Source organism: Protopterus annectens, chromosome 7.part0, assembly GCF_019279795.1.
Source record: "Protopterus annectens isolate FY-2018-M chromosome 7.part0, PAN1.0, whole genome shotgun sequence".
NCBI lineage: Eukaryota > Metazoa > Chordata > Ceratodontiformes > Protopteridae > Protopterus > Protopterus annectens.
Genome location: NC_056739.1, coordinates 188864910 through 188883926, shown reverse-complemented (window position 1 = coordinate 188883926; position 19017 = coordinate 188864910). Strand labels below are relative to the sequence as shown.

The 19017-nt window shown below is 42.3% G+C and overlaps 1 protein-coding gene across 1 annotated transcript in view; it reads left to right on the top strand.

Moving 5' to 3' along the window:
- The window catches only part of KDM5B (lysine demethylase 5B), a 2307736-nt gene that overhangs the window by 2026081 nt on the left and 262638 nt on the right, over positions 1-19017 (top strand). Inside the window, exon 21 of the mRNA XM_044076151.1 lies at positions 11005-11157. Coding sequence (XP_043932086.1) covers positions 11005-11157 — 153 coding nt within the window. The remainder of the gene's footprint in view (positions 1-11004; positions 11158-19017) is intronic.

Here is a 19017-nt window from a genome sequence, read left to right as displayed (position 1 = left end):
CTCCTTTCTGGTCACCCTAAACTTAAAAGAAGATTACCTGCACATCCCCATAAGGGAATCTTGCAGGAAATATCTACGTTTCAGGGCAGGCTGTATGCACGGTCAGTTCTCTGCACTTCCCTTTGGCTTATCTACTGCACCCAGGGTATTCACAAAGTGCCTGGCTCCAGCTATTGCATACTGCAGGCAGAGAAACATTCAAATTTTCCCATACTTGGACGATTGCCTGATTAAGGCGGACAGTTAGGAATTGCTACTTCAGCACCTGACATTTGTAAGAGACTCCTAACTTCTGTGGAGTATACCATCAACGAAAAGAAATCATGTCTGGTACCCAGCCATGAAATTGTATTCCTGGGAGCAAGCTAGAACACAACTTCCCAGATGGCATTCCTCACTCCAGAAAAGCAGGTTTATTTGACAAATTACTTCAAACTACTGGTCACCCAAACCCAGGTGTCTGCAAGAAAAATACTGCAAGCCCTAGGGTTCATGGCCTCATGCATTCTCTTAATTCCATATGCAAGACTGCATATGAGGAAACTTCAGTGGTACTCAAGTCTCTGGTGTCAACATTCTCAGGACCTGGAAACAGTGATTCCGATCGTTCCTTTGGTGGGCAGAGGCCTGCAACCACAACAAGGGACTCCCTTTCACTCCACCCCCTGCCGCACAAACCCTAACAACAGACGCATCAGACTATGCATGGGGGGGGGGGGGGCTCACATGGCAGGCAAATGAAGCCTAGGACAAATGCACCTGCATATCAATCAAAAAGAAATGTTAGCTGAACAGAATGCTCTTGACAGCCTTCAAATACCATATCCTTCCAGGACAACTATTGATAAAGACAGACAACACCACAGTCATGTGGTACATAAACAAGCAGGGGAGAACTTATTCCTACCCACTGTGCAGGTTAGCCGTGGCTCTGTGGAACACAGCCTTGAGCAACCAAGTGCACCTGCAAGCTCATTTCCTGCCGGGCAAACAAAATTCACTGGTAGACGACTTGAGCAGAAATCTAATGGACCTGCACGAGTGGGAACTGGAACCCAGTTCATTCAACCTTCTAATCTACAGGTGGGGAACACCAGAGGTGGACCTCTTTGCTTCCCCCCAGAACCAACAATTGAGCAAATTTTGCACCAGAACCCCCCACAGCCAGGCATGGAAAGTGGATGCCCTATCCTTTACATGGGAAAACATCTCAATCTGTGCTTTTCCCCCTCTGCCCCTCCTCTCAAAAGTACTACTCAAGATCAAGCAGGACAAGCCAAGGGCAGTACTTATTGCACCTGACTGGCCAAGCCAGCACTGGTACTCACTTTTACACAGTCTGATAAAAGTGCTACCCTGGCACCTGCATCAGACCCCTTGTCTGCTGTCCCAGCAGGAGGGCCAGAATTTGCATCCTCAGCTGCAAACCCTGAACCTAGAAGCCTGGCTTACTCCCTGAATAAATGACCAGCAACCCACAGCAAACAGGTGCTAGACATCATCCTTGAGGCCAGGAGGCCTAGTACTAGGAAATCCTATTCGGAAAAGTGGAAAAGATACTGTTCTCGGAGTCGGTCTCAGGGTAAGGACACAGCCGTGCCCACCTTACCTCAAATCCTAGATTATGTAGCAGAGCTCCTCCACAAAGGCCTATCCTTCTCGTCCATTAAGATTCATGCCTCTGCCATCTCAGCTCATTACCATACTGAGCCCACCCCTGTTTTCTTACCCTATAGTCAAACAGTTCCTGAGAGGAGCTAACAACCTAAGACCCCCGAGGAGAGCTCCCATTCCTGCCTGGGACCTTAACTTTGTATTGGGAAAGCTCACGCTTTCCCCCTTTGAGCCTGCTACTACAGCAGATTTGAAATTCCTCTCTTGGAAAATGGCCCTACTTCTAGCCATCACTTCAGCAAGAAGTGTGTCCAAGTTACAGGCCCTTATGGCTGTGGAGCCCTTCATTATCTTCCATGCGGACAGGGTTTCCCTCAGGACTAACCCATCATTTATGCCCAAGGTGATGTCCAGTTTGACTTTAAACCAATCTATCCATTCACCTTTTTTCCTAATCCTCAGAATAAAGGGGAAAGGATCCTGCACTTCTTGGACGTGCACAGACAGCTTAGGTTCTGCCTTGACAGGACTAAATTATTCAGAAAATTTGACCAGCTGCTATAGTCAACTTTGCTACAGGGGCAGAGGGAAAGGCCATATCAAAAGCAAACCATCTCCAAATGGCTAACGCACTGCATCCATTTCTGCTACAAGCACCATGGGAAACCTACCCCGCAGGGGATCAGAACTCATTCCACTAGGGCTAACTTAGCTTCTACAGCATTTCTCAGGGGAGTCCCTACCAGGGACATCCTGGAAGCTACAACCTGGTGTTCAGTACACACCTTCACCAAGCATTACCACTTGCCTGCCTTTTCTAAATCCAGAGCTGGATTTGCTACAGCAGTCTTACAAGGCCTGTTAGCCAGCCCTAATGCTTCGACTCCCTCCACCCTCTCTCAGCTTTGGGAATCAATCCAAGTGTGATGACTGCAACAGTGAAACACAAAAAACATAGTACAGTTGTGTACACTTACCATAAATGTAGATGTTAGAGTGTATTCACTGTTGCAGTCTTGGTTACCCTCCCTCCAGCCCCCCGACTTTACTTTCTACCTATCCCTTTTTTTTTGGCCATATCTTAAGGCAATGGTATTTACTTTTTACTGGAGGTGATCCACACCATGTAATTGCTTCCTATTTTAGGGGCTCCTGACATCTGGGGCAAGAAAAACTGATGTAATGGCGTCAGCTGCATGTTTTATACCCCTGACATCATGGAAGAGGCGACAGCATCCGACGCAGAAATCCCAAGACTCTGGTATCCGGGTCGACTGAGGGCTACCTGCAGGCAGATAACCCAAGTGTGATGACTGCAACAGTGAATACACTCACACATCTGCATTTATGGTAAGTGTACACAACTGTACTGTCTTTACCCAGCAGTCCCACATCCCCTGAGGAAGACATCCACCAAGAAGCTTTCTGGTCCCACACCCACCAACAAGTTTGTTTATTTATTTTTTTATTTTATTTTACATTTGTTGACCATGCTAGTCTGGCTGGATATATGTCCATTTTCAGCAGAGGCCCGAGGAGAAAAGCTCCACTATATATACTAGTAAATAAACATAAAAAAACAGCACAGTAAGAGACAAATATAAAAATCTAAAGAAAAAAAAAACTATTCCAACGTAGCATAGTTACAGTACAGCAGCAATTTAACAGATAAAAAATAATGCTAGGGTCGTTAATCCCATATTCTTTGCATAAACAGGAATTGAAAATGACAAATAATAATAAACAATAGAGTTTATACAATATTTGTAGAATTAACAATTATGATAAACATTTGTGCCAGGCAATAGTTTTAAGAACCAGATTTGCACAGCAGGAAGCAACATACAGGTTTAAATAATAGATGAGATGACAGGGTGCAGTAATATATCTAGTGTAAAGAGAAAGTGATATTATAGGAATAGTAATATCCAAGTGGATGCTAGGTAAGCTACAGAGGAGGAGTAGTACTAGTGAGAGAGACAAGTAGAAGAGATGGATGTATAACAACAGGTAATGGAGAGAAACTATAATGAAAGTTGGATGCTGTGGTCAGTCAGGATATGAGCAAGGGCAAAGCCAGTGTGATTTTAAATAGTTCTTTAATTGTTTCTTGAAAAGTTGTGATGAGCCTAAAGTAGTCAGTTCCATAGGAAGTTTATTCCAGTATGAGCCAACAACATTTGTGAACAAGGAGTCACCAGATTTATTGTAAGATTTGAGAGTAGCTACTAGCAGTTTGTTAGCTGAGCGGAGGGAAGTAAGATTCCTGTAAGGGGTAACAAAGTTAAGTATGGGTGTATTAGTAGGGTAATGGAGAATTTTATGGGTGGTAACTAATTGATGTAGAAGAATAAGATTTTGAAGTTCAAGCCAGCCAAGTGTTTTGAGGTTAACACAATGATGGGTACGAAATTGGGAACCTGTGGCAAACCTGGCAATGCTGTGGTAGGATGTGGCAAGTTTCTGAAGGTTAGATTTTGATAGGTTGATAAAGGATGGAGAGGCATATAAATGTAGAGATGAGTTTGTGCTAGAGACACCCTGGTAGTTGCTGTAAAAAAGGGCTTAAGTCTATAGAGGGCACCTATCTTTTTCTTGACAGCTTTGATGGTTAGGTCAATGTGGGAATCAAAGTTTAGTTGATTATCTATTGTAAAACCTAGAAGTTTAGTGGAACAATCAGGTGTAATGATAGTGCCATTGTCAGAGAGAATAGAAAAGGAGAAGGGGGCAGATTTGAGAGTTGGAGAAAAAAGTAATAATTTGTTTTTTTGGGATTGAGGAGACAGATATGTTGGAACCAGTTTTCTGCTGCTGTAAAGACTTTTTGGGTGGAAGAATGAAGTTCAGCTGGAGATGCAGCAGAACAGATGAGTGTTGAATCATCTGCATATTGAATGCATGAGGATGTTGGGAGTGAAGTAGACAGATTATTTATAAATATGGAGAAGAGAAGGGGACCTAAGATGGATCCTTGGGGGACCCCAATAGTGACTGGGAGTTGAGAGGATAAGTGGCTGTCCCAAAGGACTGCTTGTTTCCTGTCTTTCAAATATGAGTTAAACCAGCGCAATGCCAGAGTCAAGGGAAAGAGATTTCAAAGTGTCTAGCAGAAGGTGATGGTTCACCATATCAAAGGCTTTAGAGAGGTCGAGAAATAAAGCAGAGGAGAATAGGTGGTTATTGCGATTTTTGTTAGAGTCTGTAAAGGAGAGAAGAGCAGTGGAAATGCTATGGAAAGGTCTAAAACCATGTTGGGAGTCTGCCAGTAGGTTATTATGTAGAAGATGATTTAATAGTTGATGGTGTATACAACGTTCCATAATTTTAGATAGTGGTGATAGTAAGGGTATAGGACGGAAATTAGAAAGTTCATTAGTGTTTCCTCCTTTATGCAGTGGAATGATATGGGAGACTTTCCAGAGGGAAGGAATAGTAGATTCGGTTATTGTTCTGTTAATTAAGATGGAGACTGGGTATGCTAGTACTTCTGCTGCTAGCTGCAGATATTCAGCTGGTAGTTGGTCGGCTGAAGGAGTACATGGTTTAAGTTTTGAAAGTAGCTTAAGAATATAGGTTGTGGAGACTGTACTAATTTTTAGTGGGGGGGTGTTACGAGGAGAGGTATTTTGAAGGGATGTGGGGGGAACCATGGTACTTGCTAGAGAGGTGACTGTTTCAGAAAAGAAGTTGTTGACTGTATTGGCTATTATGTTAGGTGGGGTCTGAGCTAAGTTAGCTGGAGTAGGTGTTTTGGAATTCCCTGGATGGTGCAGTTTATTGATTCCTGACCAGACTTTTTTTGGGGTTATGATTTTGATTTTCTTGATATTGGAGGTAAAATTTTTTTTTATCAAGAAGGGTGAGTTTTTTTGTAGTATTTCTAAGGTGTTTGAAGTTTTGATGGTCAGTTGGGTTTTTAGTAGTTCTCCATTTTGTCCATAGTTTGTTCCTTAATAGCATTGTTTGCTTGGTTTCTTTAGAAAGCCAAGGAGCAGCTTTGGATCCTATTCTAATTAAGCGAGAGGGGGCGTGATGCTCAAGAATTTGGAGGAATGTGTTGTTGAAAAGGGTAACTGCCTTATCAAGTGGGAGGTGTTTTAGAGCTGACCAGTTACATCCTTTGAGTTCATCAAGGAAGTTTTGAAGGATGAAGTTTGTTTTGTTACGTATAGTACGATAGCTAGCCTGTTTGTGATTATTTTTTTGTTTAGTGATATAGGTGAAAAGATGGTCACTGATATTGTCAGGGAGTATTCCAGTTTTATATGAGAGGGGGATTATTGTTGACCAATATCCAGTCCAAGATGGCCTGTTTATTGGTGGATTTGTGAATCCTAGTTGGGGAGTTTATGGTTTGTTGAAAAGTAAAGAGGTTTAGGTGATAGTTGGGTTTAGGGGATATGCAGGAGTTTCAATCAATATTGAAGTGCCCTAGGATTATGTTTTTTTGAGGAAAGGTAGTGGAGAGCCAGCTAAGGATGTTTTCAAGTGCATTTAAGTTATTGCCAGGAGGGATATAGGAACATATTATGTATATGGCTTTGTTTTTATTTAATTGGAATTTGCTACAGAGTATTTCAGCATTGGCAGGGGAAGGAGGCAGGGAGTCAATTGAGGCCACCTGCAGTTCAGATTTATAAAGTAAAGCAACTCCCCCACCCTTTTTGTTTAGACGATCCTGCCTTAAAATGCTGTATCCAGGAGGAATAGTTTCATTGTCCTTGTTACCTGGTTTAAGCCAGGTTTCAGTAAGACAGAGGATATCAAATGAGTAGAGGTCAATTAAGGCATGGAGCTGCGTGATTTTATTGTTAATGCTATGAATATTTGTGTGCTATTGAAAGGGAGTTAGAAGAGAAAGGTGACCTTAGATTGTTAGTAGTTTGGTCTGAGAGGGTGTGGGAAAGGGAATTTTCAGGGCCAGGGTTGGGGTGAATGTCCCCGTGTAAAAGTAAGAGTGTTTGTGGAAGTGGAAATATTTTTGAGTTTTTATAGGGTATTGGGTAGAGTTTTCTAGTTGTGTGATACCTGTTGCGGAGTACTCTGTGATAGTGAGGAGGAAGGTAAGGGCAGGATGACAGGAGGTTAATATAGGTTTGTTCAGCTAGAGGAAGGACAGAGTTTGTGTGTTTAGCTAAACTAGGAGATCTGCTAAGGGTATGGTATTCGTAGGAAGTAAGGGTATAGTATATAAGAAGGATATTCAGGAGTAGCGGTAAGTAAAGTAGCTTAAAAGTCAAGGTCATATTGAGTTTGTTAAGCTTAGCAAGATAGATAATTAGTAGTACTAGGTTGGTAGGGAGTGGGGTGTGGCAGTTAGGAGTGGAGTGTTGGAAAGTGTGAACGAGGCAGCAAATATGATAGGACGTGGATAGGTTGGGGGTGTGGCTGAGCAAGTATAAGGTTAGGGCCACTGGGGGTGGGTGGGAATTGGGGGTAGGGGAGCGGAGTGAGCCCGCAGGGCGAATGGAGCGGGTTAGAGCAAGTAAAGCAGGAGACAATCAGTAAACAGTACCAACCCAGATAGAGCAGGTGGAGAAGGTAAGTAGGTTGCAGTGGAGCAGGTAAGATGGAAGACTAAGGTTAGTGAGGAAGGCAGAGTATGGAAATTAATAGTCAGAAGAGGGTAGGGGATGAGAAGAGTGCAGAGAGGAGCAGCAAGAGAGCGATTAGGGGAGCCACTAGGCAGTAGGGCAAGGGAAGAGAAAAGGAAAAAAAGTGGAGAGCCAAAACGAGAAAAAAAATTGAAAGTTTGATATTCTCTTCCCCATCTGCAGTGGTTGTCATAGTGGTGCAGACAGTATTGATGGAGCCCGGTGTTGTAGAACACATTTCCCGCTGACCCCCAAAAATTCTAAGATCTCCCAAAGATAGGCAACCTTGGAGTAAAAGACCCCTTGATGACTCAGTTGTGGTCTGTTTCCACCAAAAGAGAGGCTCCAGTGGAAGCCCTGGTGATTCATCCTACAGACAAGGATGCTATGGAAGTGAGTAAATGAATTAAGTACTTATATTGGAGCCCTCAACTACTTGGTATATATGACAAAATTTCAGCGGGATCTAGAATGTAAAATCCTGAGATACCCTGAAAAAATTGCCATTATTTGATGAACATAAACAATTAGACTTACAAGTGGCAACTATGAGCACTTCCAGAGAAGGTCTGGTAGGTCTTAAGCATGACAGTTGAAGCAGTACTTTTGAGAAGTCTTCCTCACCACTCAGCATGTGATAGATATGCATACATGTCATAGGTTGTACTTTATCCTTAACCCAGGGCCAAGATTGCAAGTATTTTTAGGTTCGGTACCAAAGTTTGAGAGCTCAAGAATTTATTTGCATTAACAGAAAGTTCACGAAGGATTTATTCCACGTTGTTCCACTCAATACTTAAATGATTTTCTAGAGGTTCAGCTGATTGCCTACATATTTGGTATGTTATGTTTTGTAGATGTTAACATTTAATGAGCCTTTTCAGCACATGTGAAGAACTCAAATGTTTTTAAATAAAATTGTGCATCTGTGTGGAAGTTTGTTCATCTGGTAGGGTGTTAACTATTTGACAGGGTTTCATTTTATTGGCTTAGTACTTCCAAATGTTCTGGAGATAAATACATAAACAAATAGCTGATATACAGTCATACATGTTGATACAGAAATGGCTAAATTCTCACACAGCACACACTTGATGGAAAAAAAATCATTTAACCCCTTTTTTGCAGTAATACCATTTAGCAGCTTGCTACAGTTCAAATGTTATTGTATACATGTAGTTAGTAAAAGTTCATTAAACAGTTCTTGTACATATTTCATCTCTGTGGAACGTGACCTGCTTCTTCTGGGGGAATGATCAAGGAGCCTCATTCCTCACCACTGACATCGGTAGGGAATGTTCACTGTGAGAAAAATGCACAGTATTTTCAGATGCAGCCGTCTGCACCAAGTACAGTTTCCCTTAACAGCATGCAGAGAATGCGCACACCTGTCCTGGGCTTTCTCTCCATGCCCCAAATAAGACTCCCCACTGACCACTATAAAACTGAGTCCTTAGCCAAGTGTTCCAAAACAAGTCCTCCACCACAGTCTCTTGAAGTCAGTGCTCTCTGTCCTTGTTCAAAGTAGCTGTTACACACACCTGGGAAAGGCTTGTGCAGCTTACCCACTCTGCTACCTGCACTATAAGGTAGATCTGCTGCCAACAGAATACCTGAAGCCAGCTACTTCAAGGCTTTTGCCAGGGTACCCAATTACACTTACTAAAATTAATACTTGTACAAATGGTAGTGTTTAACCAAGCAGCAAGACTTTCAGGAACGTAAAGCCACGGTGCCACTAAATAAATGCAAGTTCTCTCAAAGGTTAAATATTTTCTAAAAGACCAGCCACAATGAAAGGTTTAGATATATTTACTAGTAAATAAAAAAAGAAAACATGAAAATACTGAGTATCTGTTTACAGTAAACACCAGAGTTTTCAATCACTGGAAATATAAAAAAAGCATAGATGGAATGACTCTGAAAGATGCAGGAAAAAAAATAGCTAATCTCACTGTATTTTTCCTAAATGACTGAAGAAGTACTGTTCCCTAATTAGTTACTAAAGCAAGGCAAGATGAATGTGGATGTGTCTTGTCAGGTTCAAAAATAGAGTGCACACATGACATCTCTCAGTAGTAGTCAAATACAATTTCAATGCTGGCGACAGAATGACATCACATCTGGTCACCTGACTCTGATGTTCCCACACTACCCTCACTACAAGCTAAACCAGGATTTGGCATTGGTTTGTCACAACAGACGCAACTTTAGCTAAGTTTTATTACAGCATCTGGAAACAGTAAAACAGTTCCAACACTTCCACCCTTCCTGCAGAAACAAACAAGCTGTTCTTTGACACCACAGGGTAACAATTACTTCACCACTAAGGACAAGAGAGCAGGATCCAAGCCCAGGCTTTTCACAGACATTGCATCTCTGGCTGCATTCAGACCTGTCAGATAAAATCTTTATGGCCTAAACAAAGTAATTTAATTTCAAGCTATTTTTCTTAAGGTTACCTGGGCTGAACATAACCCCTTCTTCCAGTGTTCTCTGTTTAAAATGTATACATTTCCATCAGTTACAACAATACAGTCTGACATACATGTATATTTCTTTTCTTTCCAGCAGGACCCACTGTTGATACATTTTTAACTCAAGTGACTTTACAAATACATTTTTAACACAAGCATCTGTACAAATCAGTTTGATATTCAAATGATATATAATTCTTTACAAAACTTCAGCTAGCTATGTTGGCATATGTTAGCAAAAGCACTGAACTCCCCTTGGCAGAGCTGCCACAATCTCGCATCATCACATGGAGCATAAAGGCATGTGGCAGTCCCAAGGAAACCGGTTTGAAGAGCATTTCTCTTTCAGAATTAAAAATACTTTTCCTGGCAGTGCAGAAATTACAAAATGATTTGAGCTCTGTATGGGAGCTGCCGCACTCTACAAATGAAGAGCACTCTTTATAGGGTTATAGCCATTGCAGCGAGTGTGGGTAGTACACTGTAAAACCCATCTGTGTAAGTGAACAGCTGCTTGCTTTATATCCTTTATATTCTATGGCTGTACAGCTGTACTGATAGTCAGACAGTGCTTTCTTGCATGTGTTATGAAGCATTCACTGAGCCATGTGGGGGAAGAGAGCAGTGTTAAATGTTTTTTTTTGTCTGCTGGTTTGTCTCCGTTTTATCCACTGACACCCACCTAGCAACCATTTTATTGTACAAGATAAGAGCCCAGCCATTGTGCACAGCAGTCATCTGAAGGATTTTTCTTGAGTCCTTCCATTCCCTGCACATGCCACTGAGATCTCAGGGGCAGGGTGTGCAGTGGGATAGTGTGAGGACTTATTCAGTTCAGTGCGAGACGTTATCCTCTCTAACCCCATCCCCATGTAGTAGCATTCCTTCATCTATCTCCCCATCTCCAATGGGGATTGTGGATGAAATGCATATCTTTGGCCTCACTCCTCCAGCCCTCCCCTGCAAGATATGAGCAGCCTGTCTCATTCTTCCTCTACCTCTACAGCCAGCTTCTCCAGTGCTTGGGTTGCTAATTGAGTGTGTTATATGTGTAGTAGTCAGATCTTCATTCATCTGTGCTTCAGAGCTGGCTTGACTGCAACTTTAGTGAAAAATCTGTTCTTGTCAACCTGTTTAGTAGTCATAGAGGTAATAAGTAGAAAGACACGTAAAAATTAAAGAAATTGCTGTTTGTGACATGGGGCGGATGTGTGGTCTCAATAGGAATGCTCTTGTTTATACACAACCTTAGTGTAAATGCATTCTATTGCTGTTAGTATGTTTGATCTCACCTATTGAATTTAATCTCATTTCAGGTGCTTTGTCCCAGATTTGATGTTGGGGTAGCAGGTGTGAAAAAAAAGCAGAAGAAGTTGAAAGAGACACAGTGTGTAAAGAGAGTTCCCCGAGTAGAGAATTTAATTGACCTGGAGAAGGCATTATCGGAGAGCAAGGATACGTCAGCAGCAGTATGTACTATATAAAGGATATATTCTAGATGGAGGCAGTTCCTTTAGAGTAAACACTTTTAACTGTGTGAAAATTGTGTATCTTTGCATATGTAAAGGTAATAATCTATTTAAAATGTTTACATTTTGTGGAAGGTGCTTCATTACAGGTTTGTAGTCTCCTTGGATCCGTTTTTGTCCTTTGTAGCAGCATTGTGCTCCTGAGTTAAAGGACGTGCAGTTTGTTGTGATGAATTGTACAGCTTCTGGCATGTCAGATAAAACTTTTCAAAGTTCATTGAACAGATGGTAGTTATCTAGCCTTCTGAAGCAGTTACTTCATTTTGATATGCTTTCTGCCATGGTAGTAAATATGATGCAGCAGTCATGTTGTCATTTTTGCTAGGTTGAATGCAAGGAGTTTAATTCATATCACAGTCCTGTATAGAAAGATACAGATAGTGTTTTTGGGATTCTTAAGTACTGTTTGGCTTCTCTGTGTTCCCAGTTCTGAGATACAAGCCATGTACACTTGACTGGTACCACTCTTCACATAGACCTCTATTTGGCATATCTTGCTCAGTAAAGAAAGATATGTCCACTGTCCTCTTTATTACTGCTGACTGTGATTGAAGCTGAAATATGACTGCAGTATTTTCTGGTTGTTTCTTTTTTATTGGAACTAAGTTAATCTCTAAAAGCACAATGTGCTCTTCCTGCATGTGCAGTTAATCTCAAAAACGTTCACCATTAGTGCTTGCCTTCCCATGGACCCAGTCAGTGTCCAGTTTTTTAGACTCCTGCAGACTTAAATTAGCTCACTCAAGAAATGTGGCATTAAACAGTTTGGCCCTTTCACCTAAAATTCTAATCATGTTGAACAAGACCTCAAAGGAGTGAAGAATGTGAGGTTGGAGCAGTCTGTCTGGGATGAATCATGTGAAGGTCTGCAACAATAAATCTAGAAATATTAGAGAACCATAGAAGGAATTAGAATGTGTATACAAAGAAAACAAATAGATTTATCACATTTGGGATCACCTTCAGTATTTATGCTTGAGATTTGCTGAGGGCAGTTATTTTTCTCATCTGACTTTAGAGCTTTTGCAGATGTTCCAGCAAATGTTGCTCCTGCTTACAATACATCAGGCCAACACATGGCTTTTACATGGGATTCATTTGTGACATTATTCAGTTCTTTTTGCTGAGCAGTGATCTGTTGGGTCCCATCCAGCTGGCAGTAGTACCCAATTTGGAAACTTCTCTTGGCTTTAAATTAAATTATTGTTTTGTCTTATGACTCTTACTAGAGTTGGATAGAGAAGTATTTGTTGGAAATGTAATTTTCTTTATTTTCTGAGGTCCAGGATATCTGGGGATGTGTTCTAGTAAGTGTGTGCAGAAAAAGTGTAGGTTTATATTGCCATGACTGGAATGGATCCCATAAAATTATTATTTCAATCTTTGATGTTAGCCAAAAGTCCTCTTTGCAGCACCTGTAGTGTGACCAGAATAGACTCCTGCAGTTCATACAAAAGAGTTACATGTATTGGTAGCATATCTAAGTATTGTTGTAGATTCTTTTAGACCCATTGCTGTATTACTGTTGGAACTGTCTGGGTATCTTTCTTCCATATTGCTGTCATTTCTGCCTGCAAAACGCGATATTTTGACTGTCTGTCTCTCTCTGTATGTAAGACTGTGCAGTCACTAGGCATGGCATTTTAAGAGATCTTTTTTTCATTGACTGCTGTATCTGGTTTTCTTGCATCTCTTTTTTGAACTGTTGGTTAGGGGTGGATCCCATCTGATGTAAACTTCACTTTATAATGCTTTTTGGGTCAGATTTCCAACTCTTCTCAGCTACTTCTGCATTTTAATGTTTGCACAATCCCCAATGAAATAGTTTTACCACATTGTGCTTTTCAGTGCAACGTCCCTCTGTCATGAATATATCACACCCAACAAGATGTGCAACTGTTTCCAATTCTTTTTTTTTTTTTTTTTTTTTTTTTTTTTTACAGAACCTTGTCTGTTTCTCCCATATGTTCAATGGACTTGTAAAGTCTGTGTGGTCCACTATCTTGGGATGCCATTATTAACCTTTCATCTTTTTGTTTCAACTCACTTCTTAACTGTTTCTATGTCAAGTCTGATCAATATGAGGCTGTCCCAGGAAATACTTGCCACTATATTTCTTTTCCAAATGTATTTCCTTTTCATCTGATCCTTCTTCTTTTATTCTTTTCTTTTTTTGTTTTGTTTTGGTTTTTTTTTTGGCACATTCAGTTGCTGTCTGATTTTTTTTTATCTAATTCTGGTTTGATTTTTTTTCTCGCTTGATACCAGAATGCTTCTGCCAAACTAAGCGAAGAGGTCATTTTTAGTCTCCTGTCGCGTTTTAAAACTGAGTATTTGGAAATTATGAGGTCAACAGATGTGTATGCAGTCCCACAACTGCAGATCTATACATGTAATCAGTTTTGAGGTGACCCATGCCTCCTTCAGAACGAGGAAGATATGATCTTGGTATGCACTTATTTTTATATATCTTGATAAGTGTGAATTATTTTTCTTGTTTTCCTATCCAACTGATTCAGTACCTTTTAGAGACGGTCAGTCATACTTGGACTTTATTCCTAGATGTCAAGGCTTCCTGCTGAAGTGTTCCTTCATGAGTTTAATTCACATTTCTTCATGTTTTATTGCCGATCCTTCATCATTTCACAAATATTTATGAACTCGCTCTTGCTCAAGTTCCATTGTCACATTTCTGTTTCAGATTTATATTTTCTTGATACTGCAACATTCCTGCTTTAAATGTTGCTTTTGCACACTTATCAAGACCAAATTACATTCTTATATCATCTGAGAAAGTTTTACCCACTTGAAATTGTGCTTTCAACTCCTCATCTGATGAACTGTAGTTTTAAGTCATCCACAAAAAGTAGATGAGAAGTGTTTAAACAAGGTTGTTTTCTGGAAGCCAAATTATAACCATGACTTAATCTGTTAAGTAAAGCACTTAATGGGTTTTAAGGGCAAGACAAAACAGTGGTGATAAATAATATCAATCTCTGATTTTTTTTTTTTTTTATCTTGGGAAGAATAATTTGTCTTTTGTCATGGCTGAACTGCAGAGTGGTTTCCCACTGTTTGTTTCATCACTGTAATGTAGTTGATAAGTTGGGTTCCTATTTCCTTGAAGAGGCGTTCTATCGAACGCCTCTTTATTGAACTTGAAATCATGAAATTTGAAAACCTTGAACGTCCATATAAGTGATTTCTTTCCTGGAGAAAGAAATTGTTTGGCCATCCTCGTCAGTTTGCCATTTTCCCGCTGTAGTGTGGTCTTAGATTTGATAAATTTAGTTAGGGGGGTGTCGGGGCACAGCCCCCCACTTTGTAGTGTTTGTGGTTATTTGTTGGTGTTTGTAGGGCAAACTGTCCTTTCCAAGGGCAAGAAATTGCTTATGTGGAGGTGTGATATTTTGAAAGTTCGCGGTTTTAGAGTCAATGAAGAGGCGTTTGGAACGCCTCTTCGAGGAAATAATATAGACCCGATTAATAAAGGATGTATGCTGTACATCTGTAAGCGCACTCTGCTCATGAATGAGGAATGCTGTTGTATGCTTTTTTTGTAATCTGTTGGTCTAGAGTTTTTAAGATGGCTTACAGGTTTGTTCAGTCATAAGGCGGAATGTCATTTTTTCTGTTAACCAGGTTGGAGTCTGTTTGGTATGCACATACAAGTAATTCTCGCTTAGAGCTAAATCTTTGTATAAAGATGTTAATACTTTTAGCCTGAAGTTAGGTACTGCATTTGGGCCTGGGGTTTCCCTTTTAGGAGCTTTTCTTAATTTTGTTTCAATTACTGTGCCAGTTTTATCAGCCGGCCCGAATACCAGAGGCTTATTATTTCTGCATCTGTTGCTGTTGCTTCAGGACTGACATCAGGTTGTCAGTAGTATAAAGTAAGGCAGCTGACACCATTACATCAGTCTTTATTGCCACGGAGCCAGAAGCAGTTCACACGAATGCCGGTCGGCCGCTACCTGAGTTTTGTCTTCCGAATTGAAGCTAAAGGCTTCTAAAGCCAAGTGCCCCGTTGGGGATCTTTTTTTCTTGCACTAACCAATGTCGGAAAAAGTTAACAATCGTCTCGCCTGTGGATAGCAAATACCACACCGAGACTTTCATTCTTACTGTGTCACTTGCTTAGGCCCAGACCACGACGTCCCCCACTGTCGCTTTTGTGCTTTGTTAAATGCCAGAACTATACGTCATTGGGCCCTTATTGTAGGTAGATTTTTTTTGCTTACAGTCTTCAAATTCTGATGTGGTTTTGGTAAGCCATCCAACAGCAGATCTTCCAAAAAAAAGGTTAAAGACAGACTACACGGGTCAAACTTACCGATAACACTTCCGTTAAGCTAGCTGTCAGTTCTCCGGTCCTCAGTGAGGTGCTTTCGCAGCCCCTGATGCCCGCTTCTGTGGATTTGCTGGCTGCTACCAGGACTCTCTTGGAGTCCGGTATGCTGCAAAACTCTTCTTTGACTAAGGATTGTCCGGTTGTCTCTCCCTTGGATAGGTCCGGAGCTGCTGAGCAGGCACTGGCTTCCAAGGAAGTACTTTGCACTACCGATTCTCGACACAAACCGATTTCTTTCACGTCTACCATTCTTTCAAAAACTAATGAGTTTCTAAGGCCCAGGGTACAAACCACACCCAAGAAACCGATGACCCACTCTCGGGCACCTGCTTCCTTGCCTCAATCTCAAATGCTTAAAATGGCAGAAGACCTTATGTTGATCAGGAGAAGCCAGGCTTACCCTTCCAAAAGAAAGAGAGATCTGTCCCCAGTAGTTTTGTCTGACCAGGAGTCTGATAACTCTGATGCATCTGAATGTGAAAACATGCAACCCCTCTCTGCTTATGAGGATTCTGATGCAGAGGACTGCATTCCTTCAGCCCCCCCCCCCCCCGAGGACTTTTACTTTGGGGAAACCCTTCATACCTTGAGAGCATTTCCAATGGGAATGTCAGGACTATCATCTGTCTAAAAAGAGACTCAGGGAATTCTTAAATCTTCCACAGCACAGACCCCTGGCCATTCCCCCAGTCCTGGATGTTGTGGATGATGTTTTCCTGAAATCCAGTTTGACTTCTGACACCCTCCCTCCTGCACCCAGAAAACCCGACGGGTATTAGAGTCCCTGACTCGCACAAATTTATTATTAAAAATCCTATTGCTGACCCTGAGGCAATTTCTCAAGGACCTAAAGGAATTAAAGCAACCTCTGCTAAGAATCCCACCACCTCAGATAGGGATTCCCGAGCACTAGACAGATGGGATAAAAAAGTATGCACCTCTGCTACTCTTGCTATCAGAGCACTAAATTGCCAGTTCCATATGCTGAAATTTCCGCAACATACCATGGAACTAAGTGTCTTCCTTTCCTGCTTGTGCAGAACCTGAAAAGTTACAAGAGTTAATGCATTCTACAAGTCCAGTAACTAAAAACACCTTGCACTGTGGTTTTGACACACTAGAAGCTTCTTGCAGGGCAGCAGTCACCGGTTCTGTCCTTAGAAGGCATGCATGGCTTAAGGAATAGCCCTTGCCAACTATGTTAAATCAAAATTGTTGGATGCACCCTTGCACAAAGACAACTTATTTGGCACTAAGGCAGAGGATGTCTTAAAAAGATGGCAGAAAAAGCTAAATCTTTGCAGACAGTTAAGGATTTCTTACAGGTTCAGCCACCCAGGTTCAGCAGGCATTGCCCCTCCAAGCACTGGTCCTTTCCTGCTCCCACCAGGTTAGTTCAGCCCAGACCCAGTGGAAGCAGACCCCCCCAGACAGCAGCCATAGGGAATGCAGAGATCAAAACAGTGGAATTTCTCCACTTCAAAACCAGGGAGTTCTAAGCCACCCCCTCATGGCTAGAACTCTCAATGACTCTCCTCCCCCACCCCCTCCCTCTGTCCACCTTCACTTACCCCTAGGAGGAAAAGTCTCCTTTCACGCAAGCAACTTGGGACACCGTTACCAACGACCGCTGGGTCCTCGACTTAGTGTCCCAGGGATACAAATTTTCTTTCAACACTCCTCCAACTCCAGAAGGGTTCTTAGATCTACCTCAAAACCAGTGGGCAGAGGCGCAGAAGCAAGTCCATTCCCTGCTCTTTATGAGGGCAATAGAGCACGTTCCTGCAGAACAGAAAAGCCAAGGTTTCTATTCCAGACTTTTTCTGGTACCCAAAAAAGAGGGCAACTGGCACCCCATCTTCAGTTTATCCATTCTAAACACCTTCCTGATACCAAAATTCAAAATGCTCACCTTCCAGCAACTGCTACCCATGCTCTCCAAGGATGCTTGGCTAGCCACCCTAGACCTAAAAGAGGCCTACCTTTACATCCCTATCAGGGAATCGTGCAGGAAATATCTATGTTTCAGGGCAGGCTGTCTACGCTTTCAGTTCTCTGCACTTCCCTTTGGCTTATCTACTGCTGTCAGAGTTTTCACAAAATGTCTGGCTCCAGCCATTGCCTTTTGCAGACAAAAGAATATCCAAATTTACCCATACTTGGACAACTGCCTAATTCAGGCAGACAGGAAAAGCTGCTCAAGCACCTGACCTTTGTAAAGTCCCTACTGACCTCCCTAGGGTACACAGTAAATGAAAAGAAATCCAAACAAGTACCCACCCAAAGGATTGTATTCCTGGGAGCAAGGCTGGACATAGCATCCCATATGGCATTCCTTACTCTTAACAGCCTACTTCTCTCAACTAGCCACCAGATCCCATTTATCTGCAAGGAAAATCCTGCAAGCTCTGGGGTTCGTGACATCTTGCATTCTAACTCATTTCATATGCCAGACTGCATATGAGGAAACTTCAGTGGTACCTAAAAAGCCTTTGGTGTCAACACTGTCAAGACCTGGAAACTCTTATACCCATGATACCTTACCTCAGAAAAGATTTTCTTTGGTGGGCAGCAGCATGCTCCCACAACAAGGGACTTCCTTTCTCACCACCCCCCCTGCTGCCCATACCCACGCCGCAGACACATAAGACTATGCCTGGGATTCCCACCTGGATGGCAGGTGCATACAGGGCAAATGGAGCCCACAGCAAATCCATCTGCACATCAACCTAAAAGAGACGATAGCTGTCCAGCATGCCTTGATAGCTTTCAAGCCCCTTCTCTCCCCAGGGGCTCTCCTGATCAAAACAGACAACACCACTGTGATGTGGTATATCAACAAGCAGGGAGGGACCCGCTCCTACCCTCTATGCAGGCTGGCCATGACTCTTTGGCACACAGCCTCTGCCATGTAACTCCGCCTGTTAGCACAATTCCTACCAGGTTCGCTAAACTCTCTGGCAGACCACTTAAACAGAAGTCTTCTGGACCCACACGGGTGGCACCTAGACAAAAGAACCTTCACCCTGATAACTCAGAAATGGGGCACCCCGAAGGTCGACCTCCTTGCATCCCACACCAACCATCAGCTCAGCAAGTTCTGCACCAGGGAGCATCACTACATGGCTTGGAAAGTGGATGCCCTGTCCTTCCCCTGGGTCAGTCTGTCTATGCCTTTCCTCCACTACCTCTCATCCCCAGGGTGCTGCTCAAAATAAGGGAGGAAAAACCAAGGACAGTTCTTATTGCTCCAGACTGGCCTTACCAGCACTGGTACCCACTGCTGCGCAGCCTGTCCCCACTGCCACCATGGCATCTCACTCAGACCCCAACCCTCCTGACCCAGAGGGAAGGAGAATTCATGCATCCCCAACTACAAGACCCTCAGTTTGGCAGCTTGGCTTATTCCCTAACCACCGATCAGTCTGCCAACCTCAGTAAACAGAGGT